Consider the following 23029-nt stretch of genomic DNA (forward strand, 5'->3'; position numbering starts at 1 on the left):
ACTAACTTGAATTTTTTTTAACAAATCCCAAATCAAATAATTAAATAAAATCAAATAAAATAAATCTCTTCATATAAACAAACTAAGGCTTTGGCTGTGCTTTTTCCATTTAAAATCAGAGGCATCCACTGCATTTTAATCATGATCCAAACAAAGATGCTAAATATATTTTATTTAGATTGCAATTAGATTGTATAATTTTGAAATTTGAAGCAAAAACAGAATGGTCTGATTTTAGCTTTGTGAACGAGACGCAAATGTCACTCTCTGACAGCAGGTGCCACTAATGGAACAATAGGCTGCTGCCTCTTTAAGACCGAATGCATGAATCCAATTCAGTGATGCACTTGAGATTTCTTTCACCGCTGTTTACATTCACTTTAGACATAACCGACTGTGTTTACGAGAATACTTGCCGAGACAGTTATTTTGAGATATTTCTGTTGTGTATGTGTTCATTAAGAATCAAGGATATGCAAAAGAGGAATCAATTCTGTGTATGCGCATGGTCTGAAACGCGGCTCTCTGTGTGCGCTTTGAATGAATGCGCACAGCTCTGAATGCGTGTGAATGGTTTAAAACACTTGAATGTTAAAATCAGCAAAACTTAGTCTGCGTTTACACTTGGCATTTACATGCGATCACCGTGATCCGATCAAGCAGGTCGGATCAGTCAATCAGAGCACAGCGTATTTACACTTGGCAACATCAACTGACATTTCTATCTGGATAACCGATCGGATCTGTCTTTCCCGCGCAATATTTAAATACAGGTGCTGGTCATATAATTAGAATACCATCAAAAAGTTGATTTATTTCACTAATTCCATTCAAAAAGTGAAACTTGTATATTATATTTATTCATTTCACACAGACTGATATATTTCAAATGTTTATTTCTTTTAATTTTGATGTTTATAACTGACAACTAAGGAAAATCCCAAATTCAGTATCTCAGAAAATTAGAATATTGTGAAAAGGTTCAATTTTGAAGACACCTGGTGCCACACTCTAATCAGTTAATTAACTCAAAACACCTGCAAAGCCTTTAAATGGTCTCTCAGTCTACTTCTGTAGGCTACACAATCATGGGGAAGACTGCTGAATTGACAGTTGTCCAAAAGACGACCATTGACACCTTGCACAAGGAGGGCAAGACACAAAAGGTCATTGCAAAAGAGGATGGCTGTTCACAGAGCTCTGTGTCCAAAAACATTAATAGAGAGGCGAAGGGAAGGAAAAGATGTGATAGAAAAAAGTGTACAAGCAATAGGGATAACCGCACCCTGGAGAGGATTGTGAAACAAAACCCATTCAAAAATGTGGGGGAGATTCACAAAGCGTGGACTGCAGCTGGAGTCAGTGCTTTAAGAACCACTACACAAAGACATATGCAAAACATGGGTTTCAGCTGTCGCATTCCTTGTGTCAAGCCACTCTTGAACAACAGACAGCCGTCTCACTTCAAAAAGGACGGGACTGCTGCTGAGTAGTCCAAAGTTATGTAAGTATGTGCTCTGATGAAAGTAAATTTTGCATTTCCTTTGGATATCAGGGTCCCAGAGTCTGGAGGAAGAGAGGAGAGGCACACAATCCACGTTGCTTGAGGTCCAGTGTAAAGTTTGCACAGTCAGTGATGGTTTGCGGTGCCATGTCATCTGCTGGTGTTGGTCAACTGTGTTTTCTGAGGTCCAAGGTCAACACAACCGTATACCAGGAAGTTTTAGAACTTCATGCTTCCTGCTGCTGACCAACTTTATGGAGATGCAGATTTCATTTTCCAACAGGACTTGGCACCTGCACACAGTGCCAAAGCTTCCAGTACCTGGTTTAAGGACCATTGTATCCCTGTTCTTAATTGGCCAGCAAACACGCCTGACCTTAACCCCATAGAAAATCTAAGTATTGTGAAGAGGAAGATGTGATATGCCAGACCCAACAATGCAGAAGAGCTGAAGGTCACTATCATAGCAACCTGGGCTCTCATAACACCTGAGCAGTGCAACAGACTGATCAACTCCATGCTACGCCGCATTGCTGCAGTAATTCAGGCAAAAGGAGCCCCAACTAAGTATTGAGTGCTGTACATGCTCATACTTTTCATTTTTATACTTTTTAGTTGGCCAAGATTTCTAAAAATCCTTTCTTTGTATCGGTCTTAAGTTATATTCTAATTTTCAGAGATACTGAATTTGGGATTTTCCTTAGTTGTCAGTTATAATCATCAAAATTAAAAGAAATAAACATTTGAAATATATCAGTCTGTGTGTAATGAATGAATATAATATACAAGTTTCACTTTTTGAATGGAATTAATGAAATAAATCAACTTTTTGATGATATTCTAATTATATTACCAGCACCTGTAAGTCTGCAGAGAATCGCCTGATCAGATCTCTACTTGATCGGATCACGGTGATCGCATGTTAATGCCAAGTGTAAACGTGAAACACGTGCAAACGATCAACTATGATACGTTTTACCCTTACAAGCTAGTGAACAATGCAATTCAAGGAAGGAATTTTATGTCACTGTTCAAGATAGCCCGTTGGACAGGGCGGTGATACATTTTGGTAGCCCGAATGGAAAACACAATATCCCTGGGACGTCGGGCTAGTGATTTGCGAGCCAAAATTGTTTGGTTACCAACATTTTTCTAGTTCTACTTTTGTGTTCAGCAGAAGAAAGTCTTACAGGTTTGGAATTACATGATGGTGGGTAAATGATTTTGCAAATATTAATTTTTTTCAGTGAACTATCCCTTTAACTCTTCACAGAGCATTTTAAAGTTCACTCTTTTCAATGATAACGTTTACAGTTAAAATGAATTGACAAGCTTGTTTATTTAACAAGCATATGTATTACGCTTCTCATGTGAAATTTTTCTTTCTTTTCAGATATTTTCCTCCCCCATAAGGAGGAAATTGAGAGAATGGACAGTTTTTGAGAGCAGTTAGGGGAGGACTGGCTACGCTACCAGCATCATCTTGATGATACTCCAGTAAACCCAGCTTTCCCAGTAGTGGAGAGTGTAACCAATGAAGTGAACTCCAAGTGCCGCTGTACACCTCCATCCCCCCTGCTTAAAATGAACACACCTCCAACTAGTCTGGAATTGCTCCCTCCTCCGCTGCTGTCCTCTGAACTGAAAGAGGAAGTGGACAAAGAAGAGATGGAGAGCACAGACCTGCAGCCTGAGACAGAGTCCACCTTGCAGTATACAGGCAACAGCCCCCCAAACACAGAATCAACTCTTGAGATGAGTCTAGGAAACACTCAAGCTACAACTGAGGCCTACTCTGACCCAAAACCTCCAGCAGAAGAAGATGATGATAGGGGAGGTCTGTCTGTTCCTTCCTAGGGATACATTGATACTGATAAATATACTTTACATACTGATATTTAAACTGTTATTATAGTACCATCCACTATCAGTCTTCACTAATGTATAATAAAAGTTTTTATTAAAATAAAAAAATCTTACTTATCCAAAACTGTTGAACAGTTGTGTATTCTTAAGTAACTTGCAGTTGGCTACTTTTTTGTTTATTTTCAGTAGCTTGACTGTTGTTTAACTACTTCAAATTTGCAAGCTACACTTTTAAAATAGTTTCTTCAACTCTGATTACCATACACAGAAACACCAGCACTTTGTTTCTGTACATATTGTTTTATGTATTTATAATGACAAAAAGATCTGGTACTCACCTAAAAATTCTTGATACATCTCTATTTCCTCAATGTCCTATAACCTGTCTAGTTTGTGGTCAGAACTTTTTTTTCATCATTACAATTTTTTTTAACAGTGGACCTGTGCAGACCAATGCTGGTGGGGCTGCTCTTAGAGGATGTGGAGAGAGATCAGAAAAGGACCTCTGAACCGCTTTTCCTACGAGTGCGGCAGGGTTGCCTGCTGGAAGTAGACATGCACCAGGGGTGTGTTATAAAACGTGTGGAACTAGACAGTTTGCAAGGTGTCGTGACCACTGAGGCCATCTGCACGGTGGAGGTCAGATGACATATTTTCTCTTTATAAGGATCTATAAGATGATGGAGCATATTTGTCTTAGTTTCACACTCTCTCTTACATTTTATAGAACATGGAGATGACTCACCCAGCCCTGGAGCTCCACTTACGGTACATTAGCCGTGAAAGATGTAAACGTTGTTACATAATGTTGGATGACAAGCCACAGGAAGCATTACAGGTCAGAAGGATCATTCATCATTATAGAATCAAGCATAATCAACCATTGCTTGGGATATAATCCTAAAAGGTACAACCGATATTTCAAGTTTGGCTGTATGGATCCACCTTTCTTTAGTATAAATTCAATTTCAATATGATGCGATTTCAAGTTTTCCTTTCTCTTTGGAGTGTTACAAGATATTTGTGAACAGGTGAGATATCTAAAGTTCCAAAGACTAAAGTCTCGAACCCAAAGAGATATTCTTTGTGTAAGTTAAGACTCATCCACGCCCTCCTAAAATGCCTCGTTTAAACATGCCCCCACATATCTACGTCACTGTGTGTGAAGATTTGCATAACACCGCCCAAATGTTTACGCAAAAAGAAAAAGGCATAGCTTTGATTCTCAATGTAGTATTGTTTCTGCCGCCACCGCCCTGTCGTGGAGAAGCTGCCTTTCGCTGCGAAAGCGAAAATACTTAGCTTGGCCTTCCAAAAAAGGACACAACTAGAAATCAGTGGTTAAGTCATATTTACAACACTGTTTCAGGACAGTTCAACCCAAATATTTAGATGTTTGCTGCACATTTTACGAAGGACTGTTTCCTGAATCTGGGAGGGTAGTAGTAGTAGTAGCCTTTATTGTCACTGGTCACAGGTACCAGCAAAATTAGCCATCAACCTGTCCATACATACAATATGACAAGGGGGTAGACTGGACAGGAAGACAGGGAATTGAGGAAGAAACACAGCATAACATGAGGGAGGGGAGGAGAGAAAAAAAACAACCCCCAGACTATGCTCCTGTGGGGAGTACAGTGTGGGAACAGGAAAAAACACCTCAGCAACATAAGCACATAATCACTACAGCATGAAAAACACACGACTTGCAACAGGGAAGTGGAGTGGGTGGTTGAGGTAACCCAGCACAGGCAAGCAGCCATCCGGTCCTGCAGCCATTCTCGGCGCTAGTCACAGACCCGCTTGTCAGACTGGCGGTAGAAAGCGGCGAAGGGTAGCCTAAAATGCCGTCTGCTTGACTCACAGCCTGTAAGTACGTTTTCGTATTTAAATAATTTGCCACTGACGATTCAAAAGCAAGTTTTGAGCTGTGTAGAGTAGCCCTTGCTGTTTGTCGTTTCTCCGATCACAGATGCAGACATGGTTTTATGTTTACTCGGCGTGATGCAACGCAACGTGTAAAAAGACAGTATAAGTCATTATAATCCGTAATTATGTCTCCATTAGATGCAACAAATGTCTTTTTTATAATGGGTTTTATTGCTTTTGTCTTGTTGCACCACCGGGACACGGCATAACAGTATGGTAAGGGGCGTAACATTTCCGTCACACGCTTGAGGTATTCGGCCAATCACAACGCACTGTATGGCTGGCCAATCAGAGCACACCTCGCTTTTCAGAACGATGAGTTTTGTAAAAATTGATGCGTTTCAGAATTCAGGGCATAGAGGAGAAACAATACTGGACAGTATGTGGGAAATAATGTGTTTTTTTTTTTACCTTAAACTGCATAAACACATTTCATTACACCAAATGCACAAAATAATGTTCTTTTTTTAGCAATGTCATATGACCCCTTTAACTAGTTAAAACTGAATTGTTGATATAAATATGAATCTCCTTTAAAGTCAAATCTGGTTGCAAATGTATGATATGTAATTGAATAATTCTGAAAATTCAATTACAGATATCAGTAATAGTTTCTGCTATTTGGAATTAAATTTTGATATCAAGAATTTAATTTCTGCTGTTTATGTCATTTTTGATATATCAAGAATTTGTGTTTTTACTAGTAAAAATATTCCTGAAATTAAGAATGCCATATGACAGAAGAATTTGCCATCAAGTGCGACATTTGTAGTCTAGGGAAAACTGTAGTTTCTGTTTTGTGGCAAAATTACCAGTTATGCGTTAAAATGGCCAATTTAGCATTTTGTTGATTTTGCATTGTGTTCCACAATCGCATAACAACTGGTGGGACTGATGTTTGCTGTGACGTCAGTCGTGACACTCAAAGAGTTTGGAGCGATAGAGGCAGTTTGCGTGCTTTTGCACAATCGCCGTCTCATTCACTCAAACTTGCTCTCTCAGTTCAACAATGTTCTTACTTTTTATCTACAGAGATTTATGTGTTATACAGCAATAACAGTTTAACCTTCAATAACTGCACCACGTTTGGTTAGTTATTGATTAGTGGTTTGTGTCACAACAAAACTCTAAGACAGAAAATTAATCTTTGAATTTATTGTTTTTCACTGGATGTTTTTAACCTATTTATGCTGCATGTGATTTCATTGTATTTACTGATTGCCAGTGTGTAAAAAATATTTTTGATAGTAACAACAAAACTGTTCATATCTAATTTTAATGTTAGTATTTCCAAAATGTGAATTGTATGAATGTAAATGTACACTGTGTATATAAACAGTAGGTGGACAACCAAAATAGGTAATACCGCTGCGTGTATCGCCACCACAGGGCCACGGCGTTAACTGCAAGTCAGTCGTGTGTTAAAGTTATTTGCAAAGCTACCTCCAGGTGGCGCAAAGGCATGGGTTGCAAACTAAAATTTTGGTTTGTAAATGGAGATGAAACGACAAAGTAAAACAATAACATTATAATATAACATTGGAACATACTTAAAACCATTAGAAAATTTACAGTGAGTTAATTTCAAACCGTGGGATAGTCTTAGGCTACAGTCTACGCATCAAAAATTTTAAGAAAGACCTTTACACAAAGGCTCTTTCTGCATGCTATTGTTATTAAACAGAAATACACAGATTAAAAGGTAAATGTTTTCATTTCAATTCGTTCTTGGCAAATAAAAGAAAAAAAAATCCTTCAGGTTCCATATGCAGAGCGAAATGAGAACGGTTCAGCATTTCGAATTTTGCCTTTAATTTTGCCTTTACTGTGTGACCAAAAATTAAGTATTTTCTGTTTCAGCTGTTTGATCGCGCTGGTGCCTCACGCGCACATATTCATTGGAAACAGCACATTTGGCATATTTTTTGCTCATTATGATTTTTTTCCATCGATACTAAAACATATGTGAACAACAAAGCCTATTTTACCTAGTGAATAATAGTTTAGCTTCAACATTTTGAATATGGAAACGTTTGGATTTGTCCCAAATGAAAGAGGTAAGCCCAACCTTACCTTATGTTTTGCTTTAAATTATTATCATTATTTTGTTTATAGCTAAGCCTATATTATTATATACTGCAATTATATTTGTCCATTAGAATTATATATTTGTAATTCTTGTTCTGTTCTGATAGTTGCATTTAAAGGATTTGTTTTAAAGTGAGGGGAACTAAAAAATATCCTGTTGGTACATTGTAACATTATTAGGGCTGCCGTTATTATTTCTGAATGTAATAAAATGTGACTTATACATGACATTTTTTTTTTCCTCTCAAAAACATAATTTATTTATTTTTGCGTGCTTTTAAAAATTGTGTATGCATTCACTTTGTGCGCTCTGGCGCAGAACCTGCCTTCTGCGTTGCTCATCTGTGGACAATTTAAAAAGTTTGATATAAAGGTTGCTGTCTCATTTTATACAGGAATTGTTCATTTTAAAAACAATCAATTTATATTGTTAGTTTCATGGTAAAATACAATCAAGGTCTTCAGTTACTACAAGTTAGGCTAATTTAAGCTATTTAACATGCACTGTGACATTTTCACCCGTTTCAACTTATAAACTCCTTGAGATGTTAAAGTCAGTTTAATAGTATTGAGATTCAAGTTAAATTCAGTATTAAAAAAAATGAAGGTCTATGAAATAGACCAGTCAATAAAGCAATTTAATTTAAACAATGGCACTTATATTTTTGAACTAAAACATTATTAAACCATATAGCCTGTGAATGAATAAAAATGCATACTTGTCAATGAAAGAACACTTTAAGAGAGTGTAGGTTGCTTCTGGTGTTTGGATTGATGCTTCAGTATAATGAGGTCCAAGTTTAAGAATAGCCAGTACTGGGTACTACATTTGAATTTGAACATACTACTCGACCGTTAGAAAAGTACGTTCTATATAGTATGAATGTGGGTAGTATGAATGAAATTCGGACGTACTACATCCGCCATGTTGACATTGTCACGTGACATACATCGTCACAACAGCGCAAAAATTTAAAGAGCCCACTCTACTGAGCGAACATCGGCGATGTTTTTCGTTATTCTTACCGCTTTTGTCAGCGTTCTTTACTAAATATAAATTTAGCTCATAATTTTTTTTTATTTTTACCTCAGAATAACAACAGCTACAGCTGTGAACAGAACGACAGCCTAATTTTATGTAAGGATATAAAGTAATTTATTGTAATAAATGAATACAAATAAAAATACACAGAAGAAACAAAAGGAACATGAATCAATTAATAAACTTGAATGAATGCACATACATACTGTGTACACACACACACACACACACACACACACACACACATATATATATATGGGTGTGTGTGTGTGTGTGTGTGTGTGTATGTACAAACCCGATTCCAAAAAAGTTGGGACACTGTACAAATTGTGAATAAAAACAGAATGCAATGATGTGGAAGTTTCAAATTTCAACATTTTATTCAGAATACAACATAGATGACATATCAAATGTTTAAACTGAGAAAATGTATCATTTTAAGGGAAAAATAAGTTGATTTTAAATTTCATGGCATCAACACATCTCAAAAAAGTTGGGACAATGCCATTTTTACCACTGTGTGGCATCCCCTCTTCTTTTTATAACATTCTGCAAACGTCTGGGGACTGAGGAGACAAGTTGCTCAAGTTTAGGAATAGGAATGGTTGTCCCATTCTTGTCTAATACAGGCTTCTAGTTGCTCAACTGTCTTAGGTCTTCTTTGTCACATCTTCCTCTTTATGATGCGGCAAATGTTTTCTATGGGTGAAAGATCTGGACTGCAGGCTGGCCATTTCAGTACCCGGATCCTTCTTCTACGCAGCCATGATGTTGTAATTGATACAGTATGTGGTCTGGCATTGTCATGTTGGAAAATGCAAGGTCTTCCCTGAAAGAGACGACGTCTGGATGGGAGCATATGTTGTTTTCTAGAACTTGGATATACCTTTCAGCATTGATGGTGCCTTTCCAGATGTGTAAGCTGCCCATGCCACACGCACTCATGCAAATCCATACCATCAGAGATGCAGGCTTCAGAACTGAGCGCTGATAACAACTTGGGTTGTCCTTGTCCTCTTTAGTCCGGATGACATGGCGTCCCAGTTTTCAAAAAAGAACTACAAATTTTGATATACACATACACATACATATATATATATATATATATATAGCTACATACATATATCTGTACAAACACACCCAATATATACATAAATACATAATATATACATTAAAGATAATATACACACATATATAGATAGATAGATATAGATAAATCAGCAAAAAATGTGTAACCTATTGAAATTATATTCTAAAAAAACCCCCGACATATTAACAGACTCTGAGCAGCATCATACAGGCTGCTGTCTCTGGCCTTCGACATCCAAGAGCTGCATAACATTGTGCACAGAATGAGCAGTCTGTCATGGAGATTTTGAGGAGGCTGATTGCCCTCTCCACCGCAGATGACCTGGAGGTAGTGGGACCAGGTTTCCTTCTGGTAGCTGGAACAATAGGCTGTCACATACAAACTGAACCACCGGCAAGTGAAGCCCAATGTTATTTCAACAGGAAATGGTTTCAATCTGTTCAGCTGCAGGCCACCACCAGGGGAAGTACCTTGATATCTTTGTTGAGTATCCTGGGTCTGTGTACGATGCCATGGTGCTGGAGAACAGCCCTGTTTACACTGGCCGCCTATCCACCTGCAGGAAAACACATCCTGGGAGATGGTGAGTGTCCTTGTTTGAGTGCCCACCTGCCTCATCACACCATACAGACAGCCTGTACAGAAACCTGTACAGCTTTGTTTCAACACCAATGATGCTTGTGCACGGAACATTGTTGAGAGAGCCTTCAGGATGCTGAAGACAAGCTGGCACTCCATCTTCTTCTTCTTCAAGGCTCTGGAAGTGAGCCCTGCCTTTGTGCCAGATGTTGCTGCATGCTGTGTGGTGCTCCACGACCTCGGTCTTCTGAATGAGGACATTGTTGATCCAGAAGTTGTGGAGGATCATGACAATGATACACTGGAATCCCGAAACAGAAGCCAGCACAGGAGAGCATGTTTGGGACAATCTGTCCACAGGTGTGTCACACCAGACAACAGTGTGCCAGCTCTTCAAGAGCATGATTACCTGTAGGACAATTGAACAGGTTAAAACTCTGCAAATCAGTTCATGTTCTCATATTGCTATTGTTTAAGCTAGTGTAAGTTATGAAGGTAATTTTAAATATTTTAATTTAAACGTGTATTTATATATACATATAAATATACACAATACACACATAACTGGGAATTCATATTACAGTTATTTGAAATTCTAGCAACATATCACAAATGTCACTTGGGGGTTATATTACTTTGAGTTTAATTTTACAAATGTATTACTTTATCCCTGGGGTAAATTTTAGATTTTCACTTTTTCCCACTCATTTTTGATACCCAAATTTAAAGTCCTCATCTTGTACACATACAGTTACTGAACTGAAGCCCCTGAAGTTCATTTTCCTGACGTTATTATAAAAACGTCTTAAGAAATTCCCTTTTGGTGTTGCTTTAAGCTCTATTATACTATTTTATGCAAAAGTTAATGTGGTTTTTTCTGAAGCTTTGTTCTCTTATTCATGTAGAAAATAAATAAATAGAATAATTTTAAATGTGACTTGGTTCATGGGTATTTCTCTAAAGTGTGGCACCCATTCTCAAGACAACATTCTTCAGATGTTAAGAGGTTGCTTGTTTAAAAAACAGCTGGAAACTTCTACAAAATAAGTGTGCACAAATGTAACATACAAAGTTACTCATTATTAAGCACTTTACAACTGACAAAATAGCTACTGGAAATACCTGGAAATTAATATTATAATAAAAAAACAGCATAAATCAATGAAGATCTAGTGAAGAGTGTGTAGTTAAGTTTAATTTTCATTTATATACTTACTGAAACCCTTTGATTGCAGCATTATGCTTTCAGTGAAGAAGTCTTCATCCGTGGATGAGAACAAGGCTGTGTTCATCAGTCCCTGTAACATCAAAACAGGATTTAAACATTACTGATGATTCATGATCAATGATCAAGCTGAGGCACTCATTAACAATAGTTTGCCATGTAAGTTATCCAACAATTTTTTTATCAAAATATCAACACTAGTAAAATATAAATTAACTCTTTTTAATTACTTAAAGTTTTGTAACTTTATCTCATTAAATTACTTAACGAGCGGTCTGTTTAAAGAAAGCAACGTTAACAAGCTGAGGCACAGCATCTGATCGATAATGATTATTAAACATCTTTTTACACTCAATACACAAAATCAACTCATCGGTTTACAATGTGTAAACCTTCAACAAGTCAGTCGTTTACTTGGATTATGTTAAACAAGTACACTTTAATCACGATGAAAAACGTTTTTACATAAGGTACTCACACTTCAAAACAGCCGCGTCGCGGTTTTCCGTTATTTTCAGTATGACGAGTCCTCTCCCGTGGCCTCATGGGATAGTGTAGTGTCCATCGTATGCGTGTTACGGAATTCGGGCGGAAGTAGTAGGTCATCCGGGTACATCTCGCCTACTGTTTTTCGAATACTAAGAATTCGGACATACTACTTGCTTCGCATACTGTTCTCCCACCAAATATATAGTATGGAAGTATGCGATTTCGGACGCAGCGTAGGTGTTTTTTTTTTTTTTTATAATTTGTTTGTTTGTTTTTAATGTATTTTTTTCTCTTTATTTAACAGCATTAACTTACAATGAAATACGTCTTCCTTCAGGTAGACTGAATGTGTTCCTGGCTTGCTAAATGTTTGGCTCATGATCAATAAGTTGCATTCGCCCAAACTGATTTTGTAAAATCAAACCGCGGACTGTGAACCTGGGAGCAGTTAGCATGTTGTGCTCGCTGTGAACATAACTTATTAAGTAGGCTACTAAAGTTTCATCTGTGAATATTAAATATTTTAACTACAGTGTTTTTCTTTCATTTTCCTCTGACCGCAGCCTAAATGTAACACACCAGCAAGGCAAAGCTGACAGCTATTTGTGAAAATGTGCTTTGATGCATTTGCTTGATAACTTGTGGTTAAAGTGCCATTCAGCGGTCAAAAGCTGCAAATGCACTTTGTGGACACGGCGGCGGCGGCGCTCGCAGTGGTAGAAAGCACACTCTGGTTGGCCACCTACTGTAAAAAAAAAAGTCTGTGATCAGTATTAACCTCAAAATTCCCGATTGGTGCACCACTAATTACAAGCTAAGCGATTAGCTATTTCACAACCTATGCAACCTGAGCCTTTGCAGTGTTTGAAAAGGTTGCACTTAACAAATGTACATCTGACAACAACACATGCTTTTTTAGGGGACAAGCACGCAAGGTGCTCAGGCACCTATTGTATCCGTTAGTCTTTTTCGTCATCTTCTCCTTCTACTTCTTCTTCTTCTTCTTCTTCTTCAACTTCCTCTTCCTCCTCCTCTCTGTAAGTTTATGGCAGCCCATAGAACAGCTTGCATGAAAGTTATGAAATTTGGCACACAGATAGAGGACAGTCTCAATATTAACCATAGCAAATTTGGAGTCTCTATCTCAAAACTATGTAGTGCAACCATAGGCCAAATTTGCAGTCATATTTCTGCTAATAATTTTTGAACTGTAAGGTCTAGAGGCAAAATTCTTCATTCATCTGATTCCTTGGGTCATGTGGAGGCAAACTAGAGGTCGAACCAATTGATTGATTGAACTGGCACAGATAGCTGATTGTAGGAACTATCAGCAAAAATCCATAGCGTCTGGTGTGTGTGATATCTGCGAGTTCTCCTAGATGTGACCCGGCGGTGCACTTATGCCGGTGTGAATAGTAAACATATTTTGTTATTTTGATTAGAGAATCAAGTGTTCTAAAATAGAAGCAAATAAAGTGTGAGAGTATCCATATGTATGTCATTTTAATGCTATGGCCTTTGTGAAGATATCTAAAGATGGTCATTAAACATGACTGTTGAAACGAAAAGAAATAACTAAGGCTGATAAAAGCTGTAAAAGTATTGTTCCTTGTGCTTGTTAGAGCTTGTTAATTAAAAAAATTACAAATACATTTTTACATTTTAAACTTGATTATGTTAACATTAACTATAAATGAACTATGAACTAAAGTTAATGATCAATATATAATTAATATTACTAATTTTTATGTATCTTATGAAACTTATAGAACTGTTTGTAGGAGAGTTATGAAATTTGGCACACAAATAGAGAACAGTCTCAGTATTAACCATAGCAAATTTGGAGTCTCTATCTCAAACTATGTAGCACAACCGTAGGCCAAATTTGCACTCATATTTCTGTCAATAATTTTTGAACTGTAAGGTCGAAGCTAGAAGCAAAATATCTTTTTCCTCTGAAAAAAAATCTACTTTTTCGAACTTGTCCTAGACAGCACAGATCATCTTCAGAGAATGATGGAAAAAGTTATCAAACACTTTTTGTCATACCAAACCATTTCAATAAAGTGTGTTAATGAACTTGATGAAATATGTGCAAAAATGGATGTGAGGCTATATCTCCGCAAAGCAGGGGGCTCCAAACTCCTCCTTGGTGGGCCAGTTTCCAGCGGTTTAGCTCCTACCCTAATTATACACTCCCGAACAAGCTAATTAAGGTATACTAGAAACTAGTCATACTAGATACTTCCAGGCAGGTGTTTTGAGGCAAGTTGGAGCTAAACTTTGCAGGACACCAGCTCTCCAGGACTGAGTTTGTAGACCCCTGCTTAAGCGGATTCAGACCAAACTTGTTATGTACTGTATTATAACAAGCATAACCTGAGGGCACAGTGCCACCTACTGGTCAAAATATATAAAAGTTGTCTGCATTTCTGTTTATAATTTCTGACCAAACAATACCTAATTTTCCTATGTCAGCCTTTTTGGACCATTTTGAGTTTTGTAGCAAAATGCTATATCAAATGTCTTTAACAGGGGTCTCCAACCCTGCTCCTGTAGAGCTACCATACTGCAGAGTTCAGCTAATCAAAGTGTTCAGGACTACTTAACTACAGACAGGTGTGTTGAAGCAGGGTTGTAACTTAAGTTTGCAGGAAGGTAGCTCTCTTGGAGCAGGGTTGGAGAACCCTGGGGCCGTATTCACAAAACATCTTAAGGCTAAAAGTAGCTCCTAAATTACAAATAATGGGCATGTCAGTCCTAAAATTAGGACTTTTTACATTTGTGTTCTATTATTCACAAAGCATTTTAACATTAAAACTAACTCCTAAATCTGTGAAAAGTTAAGATAAGACAAGAGGACTCCTAAATCACTAAGGCCAAATCACAAACAATCATAAAATGGTTGTTGTTGGCAATCAGCCTCAGCAGTCCACCCAGAGACACTGTACTCCATTGTGGCAACAGGCGATAGAGCCTTGAATGCTGAGGCTTTTCTTCATTAATGCAATATTGTGATTTATGTATCTATATCTGCAATGACATAACAAAATTTCATTTATTTACAGGCAAAATGTATTGAATGATGGAAAATAAATCATTGCAGTCTAGTTGAAAATAAAGTTATAAAACATAATTTGTGGCTTAAATTATGCAGTCTCTTGAGATGCAGCCATGTAAGAGGCTGACAATTAGCTGAACATGTACTTAATTAATTAGTGACACTTGGCATGCATTTTAAAATCTTAATTTGAATGTGGCAACATTTTTATTTTTAAACCTTTATTTGAATATGGCAAAATAATATTGTGCTCTACAATATTTCTATGAATAAATCTGTGACAGAGACCCCTCTCCTATCAGCCAATCACTGTGTGCATAGTTAGTAAGTATGCTGACGTCATCCATAACAACGAGGTCAACCCCACCCTTACTCTTAGCTTAAGACTTCTTTCTATTCCTTAGTAAAAGTTTGTCTCAGCAGCTTTGTGAATGGTTTTTAAGAGAAAACTCTTAGCTAAAAACTTTTACTGCTATTTAGGAGAACTGTAAGTGGTCTTTACTGAGTAATTCAAGCCAACTCTTTAGCACTTCATTTTACCTCTGTTGTGCTTGGCCCCATAATTGCTGTTTGCAGCTATATTTTTAAATCTCTTGACACATTCATACACAATTTGTTGACTCTTTGATGGAACTTTAAAATTTAAAGCAATGTAATGTTACCTAATTGAGTTTACAATTCTAACTCCTCAGGTATTAGTGGAGGTTCTCTCCAGAGTCGTGGAGGAAAACAAGCAGCAGGTTGATGATGAGAGACCAGAGACAGTCTGGCTACAGTGCCTAAAGTGTCAGACTGAATTTTGCCGGTCAGTGACTGAATCCGACAGCAGCCTGAGCCACCTGGATGAGCTAAGGAATGACCGTAAGCATATGGCCCTAACAGTCATAAAGATAATTATTTTTCGGTCATGAGCAAGGCCCTGGAAGCATAGGCGGACATACTCTCCTGCCAGAATATTCCAGGGAGTGGTACAAACACATGCAACTCCCAGCACACTTCTCATTAGTATTACAGCAATTACAATCATTCTGGCATGACTAGCTTGTGGTTGCCGCCACCTCATTGTAATAAAACACAATATTCTATTGTCTCATAATAGTTGAGATTACACCAGTTGATTTATACTGGTTGTTAGCATGGCAAATATTTTTTATTTTCATTTTTTTGGGTCCTGATTTATTTAAAAAAAAAAAATTTTTTTCATCTCAGCTTTCAACACAAGATAAAGTTAATCAGGAAAGATGAATCATGCTTACCATGAGTGGGTGATCATCTTGTTGGAACATGAGAGAACCTGGATAAAATATGTTATTAAAGAATTTCATGAATATGGAGTGGTTGCCAAGCACTGGGTGTGAGAGCCTTTTATCTTGGGACTCCATCAGGCAGCCAATAATTTTATCATATGACCTATTTTCAGCGTAACCAGCTTAATAGAGTTTTTCTTTTTTTCCTCTCTCTCCCTCTCTCTCCCTCTCTCTCCACTGTTACATCCTGCAGGCTATTTTCTGTTTAATGACTGGTCTAATACACAGTTCATCCTCCTCCTCTGCAGTGCTGCATAGTTTTAAAATGTGCTTTGACACGCAAACCAGAGGTTCTGGGACATTTGTTCAGCTGCTTTCAGTCTGTTTGCTTGGTGTCCTGCGGATCATCTAGGCCAAACATTTAGTTGGTTCTGCATGGGGCACTGATCAGTGAAGGTGTTTATTTTAGGAGCATTAATGTCCTTAAAATAAATCTGAAGGAAAGAGTAAGAACACTCTGTCCTGTAGTGAGTGTACCTTGAATGGCATAGGTGCATCTCTTTGATTTTCTTTTTTGCCGTCATTTGAACATGTGAGCTGTATTAGATGGTCTTGGATGTCTCAGGATAGGAGCATTTATCTTTATATACCTTATTTTATATTATTATTATTATTTATTTATTTATTTATTTATTTATTTTATTTTTTGCAGGTTGTACTGTCATCTGCTTAGAGTGCAATAGTGATCATGTAGTTCAGTTGGCTGCCCAATCAGCTCCATCCACTAGTACACCATTTGAACAGAATGATGCCAGATACTTTACTTTTGATGACAGGGACAACATGGTTCAACCCATGCTCAATGAGGTCTGGGTTTATGCTCTTTTTGACTTGATATTTTCATGACAGTATAATGTTAATGTTCTCTTTTCACTCACTTAATTTGCTTAATTCCCCTAGGCGTTGGTCCCAGGACAGTCTTTGCTATGCCATGGCAGCCCCCTCCATTCGCCTCAGCATTCAGAGGGAGCCACAGCTTACTTCCACACAGCCCATAACTTCCTGTCTAATTGTCTGACTAACCATAATGAGACATGGGTTGATCAGAGAACCTCTCAACTAATCAACTACAGCAAAACTGATGGACAAGTGCAGGGTCACTCAGAGGAGATTAAGGAGAAGGTGGCTGAATACTCCTGCAACAACAGATATCAGAAACATCAGGACCAACAGTCACCAAAGTCCACAAAATGCTCCAACAATGGTAGGTGGTCCACTCTTGGGATGAAGATCAGTGGAGAGGTTAGAAAGGGTGACAGCAGTGAGAATTTGTTTTAAAGAAGTAAAAACTACCCTGAAAAGGATGGACTCAGACTGTGATTGGAAATGGCAAGAAAAGCTGTAGTTATTCGAACAGCTGGGTCTTTACTCATTTTCAAAAAACATCTAAAGACTCATCTTTTTCGCCTGCATTTAACCAACTAATACTAGTACTTATTCTTTTTCTTGTCTTTCATATATTCCATTCAAAAAAAAAAAAAAAAAAAAAAAAAATACCCTGGCTACGTGTTCTGTACTAGACTAACTGAGACTTGTCATAGCACTTGTATACCGTTGTTATTCTCTTGTTGATCTGATTGTTTCTACTGTTCTCATTTGTAAGTCGCTTTGGATAAAAGCGTCTGCTAAATGATTAAATGTAAATGTATTGGGCCCAAGTCAATTTTAGGATTGCCAGTTAAATAACGTAGCTTTGAAACTCATTGAGTGCTTTGTAAACATGACCAAAATGATAAAAGTAATAGTTTTCTTTTTCCTCTTGTATTTGTAGAAGATAATGCAGAACATTAATTAAAGCCCCTTTCACACTGCACGTTGATCCCAGAAAATTGCCGGATTTCATTCTGTGTGAACGCAAACACATTTGGGGACCTAGTAACGTTGCCGTGTTCAGTCCCAGAACAAGCTCTGTGTGAACAAAAGCCAGAACCAGTGCCGTAAAGGGTGTGTCGTAGTGATGACTAACATTATCGTGCAACTCTGTTTGGAAGGCAGATCAACGTTCGCGACAAAAAATATATGTGCAAACTGTAATAAAGCAGAGATCAGTTAGCTCCTCACTATCCACACTGAAGCTGAGATCGTTCGCCAGCTTAAGTGAAAGTTAACGTGCCTAGCGTTTTCGACTTGTACATTACACGTCACATCCTGATGTCACGTGTCATTACGGGACCTTTACGGGTTGTGTGTGAACGCACGCACATATTCCGGGAAATCGCTGGCAGTGTGAAAGGGGCAAAAGCTAGAGACCCGGGAACAATTGCCGGGACACATTACCAGTGTATTTTCCAGAATCGCAGTGTGAAAGGGGCTTAATTTAACCAATTTAATGCAACACATTAATTTTGTACCAGAGAAGGAATCATAATGTTTGGCATAGTACCTTTTTACTTCTTTATTCCAATGAGGGATTTAAACATTATTTTCATTTCAGCTCAGTTTGACCTGCTGTCAGAGACAGTGGACCATCGGCTTCAGCTGTTCCTGGATGTGGAAGTGTTTGGGGGAGAAGAGGAGTTTCGCTGCTTTTTAAAGGCAAGATAACATGTATACAATGCCCTCAATAAAACCAAACACATAGAGAGACATTTAAACTCCCTCCGCACCAGCCTTTTATTCTCTCACAGTTTAGAACCAGTATTTCCCTTTAAGTTTAAATTCCAATTATGATTAAAGTGTTTAAAGTAATTCCGCATTTCTAACTGCATCATTCTGCGTGTTTGTGAAGCTGGAATTAGTTATAGTATCCTATTCTTGGGTTATCTTGATTTCAGATGTCAATTGTGAAGTTTGGGGATGTAGTGGAGTTCCGTTCTCTTTTGGTTGTGTTGGACCAGTACATCTACATCTTAGAAATCACCTCACAGTCTGAGTAAGCAACTTAAATTTCTTCAGTTAAAGGCATACTGAGTATTTGAAAGCATCAAAACAAACACTCCCATTCCCCAACAGGACCTTGCCCCTATTTTGATAACTCTGCCCCACACGTACGTACACAACCCTGGCAGTGACGATGGCAAAATATGCTATGCCTGATGGCCACAGCATTGCCCGATCATAACCCTTCTTTTAAATGTTTTGTTTCTTCAAAATGTTCCTCTTTTTCTTATCTGCCATCTCTCGCTTTCTGTAGTCAATCTGCTAATATCCATCCAGTGCACTCACTGAGCACTCTCTTCTCCCTATCATTACTAGATATGCCCCTTACTGCTGATTGGCAGCGAGTGTGTTTTGGGACTTGTTCCGACACTGTTATCAAAAGCGTTTTTTAAATATTGCTTAGTGCACCTTTAAATGCAGGCTTTCAAAGAGCATCTTTCAGCTGGGAATGGGTAGTCCAGAAAAAAGAAACACTGAAACTTTCAGCAGTATTGTGGGTTTTATGTGTCAGCAGAGTAAATATATACGTTTACACACATTTTCAACTGAAATAATATATATGCATATATAAGGATTAAAGCATTTGAGCTTAAGCAGAGCAAACAGAAAAAAATAAAGCGGACCATGCCAATTACAGTACAGAACGTCCATGCACTCAAGTCAGCCTATGTTTATCATGTTTATATTGTTTCACGTGTTATTGTTGAGAAAAACAATAATATCCACATGCTCGGGTGAAAGTTGGCTCCTCAGTTTGATAATAATAAGAACGTGCCAACACAGATGTTCCAGAGACACATAGATAATGTTGTGCTAAGCAAAGTTTCTTACAGCGCTTTGTGTTTTCTGTTCTTTAACCACTCTTCCTCGAGGAAAATTAAAGGAAGCATTTTGTCTCAAGATCATTTCGCTATCAGATAAGCTCTCTTCTCGACTCTCTTCTCGTAAGCTGCGTTTACCTGCAGTCATGAATGTAGTGATGGACAACTGTCTTTCCTGAGACTACTGGTGTTTGGATTTCATACGATTTCTCATTGGTGTTGATTTTACGATAGTTTCACTGATTTATTTAATCAAAAGTCATTCCCTTTTGTAAGATCGGTTAGTAAGACCAATGTAAAATTCAAAGTAAAATTCGAACAAGATGGTGCCATGCATGGCTACCTCGGTTTATAGCTCCTTAGGAACTTTTAACTGTTTTTGTTTGTTTGTTCTAAGTAACTTTTTTCCAATCAGCTTTACTAAGGATGAACTCCTAGACATCAGAAATAGCACACCATTCAGAAATAACACCAAGTAGTTTTTTGCTGACTTTTGAGCATTCAGACATTTTACGAATTGGGCTGCTGCGCTCATGAAATTCTGAGAGCTCAGTTTTAGGACTCTGCTGCCTTGCATTCATCTGGTGAATCTCCACTTCCTAGCAGATAAAACAGACAAACTACTACTCTTCATCCGCACAAACAAGGACTTTTTAAACTCTGCTGCACTTTTCTTTGTGGAAACTTGGTTGAACGGAGCCATCCTGGTCAGCGAGCTTCATCTAATGGCTTCCAGCTGTTCAGAGTGGATCACATCCCCGAGTCATCTTGGAAAACATGAGGAGGTGGATTATGTTTTTATATCAACGAAGGCTAGTGTACAGATGTGACTGTGTTTAAAAATATGTGCTGCCCAAATTTGGAAGCTTTCTTTTATTCACCATGGGAGTTTTCCTTGTTTATTCTGGTAATTTGCATACATTCCCCCTGATGTGACGCAACGCGGCACTAGAACAGCTGGCTGATCAGATCACACACACAGAGCAGCATTACCTGGACTTTTTTATTATCATTCTTGGTGATTTTAATAAAGCTAATCTCACCTGCGAACTGGCAAAATATAGACACCACATCACATTTCCTACCAGGGACAGCATTTCCTACCAGGGACAGCAATATACTAGACCATTGCTACAAAGTTTTAAAGGATGCATACCACTCTGTACCTCAAGCAGCTCTGGGACTCTCTGATCACTGTCATTTACCAATGACAAACCTTGGTTCAGTGGAAAAGTCAAACAGTTCGCCAGACCAAAGAAGATGCCTACAGGAGTGGGGACAAAGCCTTGAACAAACAAGCCAAATACACACTGAATAGGTAGATAAGAGTAGCTAAGAGAAGCTACTCTAAAAAGCTGAAAAAATATTTTCAAGCAACGACCCTACATTAGTGTAGTAGGACCTGAAAACCGTCACCAGCTATAAGACCCCATCCCCCAGCACTGTGGAGAATCAACATTTGGCCGACGGTTTGAATGAGTTTTACTGAAGGTTTGAAAAGCCTGGTCTCACACACCATACCCACTCTGACCGTCTCACAACACAGCCATCAACACCCTCCCCCTCCCTTCCCCTACTACTTCTCCGCCTGCACTTGATCTGTGAAGATGATGTACGCAAAGTCTTCAGGAAAAATATTAGAAAAGCCAAAGGCCCAGACAGTGTCTCCCCAGCTTACCTCAAAGTCTATGCTGTCCAGCTGTCATCCATCTTCACACTGATCTTCAATGGATTGCTGGAGCTGTGTGAAGTCCCTTCCAGCTTCAAACACTCCACAATCATCCCTGTACCCAAGAAACCAAAAATCACGGGATAAAATGATTACAGACCTGTTGCTTTAACATCTATGGTCATGAAGTCATTTGAGAGACTGGTGTTGGCCTACTTGAAGGACTTTACGTGACCCTTGCTGGACCTCCTGCAGTTTGCTTACCGAGCAAACAGGGCTGTAGATGATGTACTGTAGTCAACATGGGACTGCATTACATCCTCCAATACCTGGACAAACCAGGGATTTATGCAAGAATACTGTTTGTGGACTTTAGCGATGCTATTAACACCAACATCCCGGATATCCTCCTGATTAAACTGACACAGCTCTCTGTACCCACCTCCATCTGTCAGTGGATCAATAGCTTCGTGACAAACAGGCAGCAGCTAGTGATGCTGGGAAAACTTAAAGGGATAGTTCACCCAAAAATGAAAATTATGTCATTAATGACTCACCCTCATGTCGTTCCAAACCCGTGAGACCTCTGTTCATCTTCGGAACACAGTATAAGATATTTTAGATTTAGTCCGAGAGCTTTCTGTTCCTCCATTGAAAATGTATGCACGGTATACTGTCCACGTCCAGAAAGGTAATAAAAACATCTTCAAAGTAGTTCATGTGACATCAGAGGGTCCGTTAGAATTTTTTGAAGCATTGAAAACGAGAACGAGTCAATGTTTCGTTCGTTATCTGGCTCGGCTCGGTGTTCATCTTCAGTTCTCTCTTCACAGCAGTTCAGTCAGTGTTTGAGTAAATGAATTACTCCGGGATATTGGTTTATTTGAACTCAGAGGGAGTGTCAGCCATGTTAAAAAAGTTAACAGCTTAAGTCATTTGTGGATTAATGCTTATTGTTGACGCGAACCCTTTCAAAGGATTCAGTTCGATTTGGTGAACTGGTTCAAGAAGATCCAGTTACATCGAGTGATTCGTTCGCGAACCGGATATCACTAAACTGCAGTGCTGTGAACACGTTCACAACAGACCCGGGAGAGAAGACAATGCTTAATAAAGGCGTAGTTTTTGATATTTAAACTGGGTTCTGAAGATGAACGGAGGTCTTACAGGTTTGGAACGACAATTAGGGTGAGTCATTAATGACATAATTTTCATTTTTGGGTGAACTATCCCTTTAAATCCAACACCCACACCATCAGCACTGGAGCTCCTCAGGGGTGTGTCCTCGCTCCACTGCTCTTCTCCCTCTACACAAATGACTGCACCTCTAAAGACTCCTTCGTCAAACTCCTGAAGTTTGCTGATGACACCGCAGTCATCAGTCTCATCCAGGATGGTGACGAGTTTGCTTACAGACAAGAGGTTGAGCAGCTGGCTGTCTGGTGCAGTCACAACAACTTGAAGCTGAACATGCTCAAA

At 38.4% G+C, this 23029-nt stretch overlaps 1 protein-coding gene and 1 long non-coding RNA gene across 2 annotated transcripts in view; one reads left to right on the forward strand and one right to left on the reverse strand.

The window, feature by feature from the left end:
• LOC109054663 (serine/threonine-protein kinase 11-interacting protein-like) overlaps nucleotides 1–23029 on the forward strand; it is a 67346-nt gene that overhangs the window by 9746 nt on the left and 34571 nt on the right. The window contains 8 exon segments of the mRNA XM_042758049.1: nucleotides 2898–3341; nucleotides 3807–4009; nucleotides 4098–4208; nucleotides 15566–15734; nucleotides 16833–16987; nucleotides 17081–17384; nucleotides 18615–18715; nucleotides 18955–19052. Coding sequence (XP_042613983.1) covers nucleotides 2898–3341; nucleotides 3807–4009; nucleotides 4098–4208; nucleotides 15566–15734; nucleotides 16833–16987; nucleotides 17081–17384; nucleotides 18615–18715; nucleotides 18955–19052 — 1585 coding nt within the window.
• Nucleotides 10092–12449, reverse strand: LOC122145286. Its single transcript, XR_006160230.1, has 3 exons — nucleotides 11802–12449; nucleotides 11315–11396; nucleotides 10092–10507 (listed from the first exon to the last, which is right to left on the reverse strand). It is a non-coding gene; the product is annotated as an uncharacterized LOC122145286 (long non-coding RNA).

The sequence above is a fragment of the Cyprinus carpio genome, chromosome A6 (assembly GCF_018340385.1).
Source record: "Cyprinus carpio isolate SPL01 chromosome A6, ASM1834038v1, whole genome shotgun sequence".
NCBI classification, from domain to species: Eukaryota; Metazoa; Chordata; class Actinopteri; order Cypriniformes; family Cyprinidae; genus Cyprinus; species Cyprinus carpio.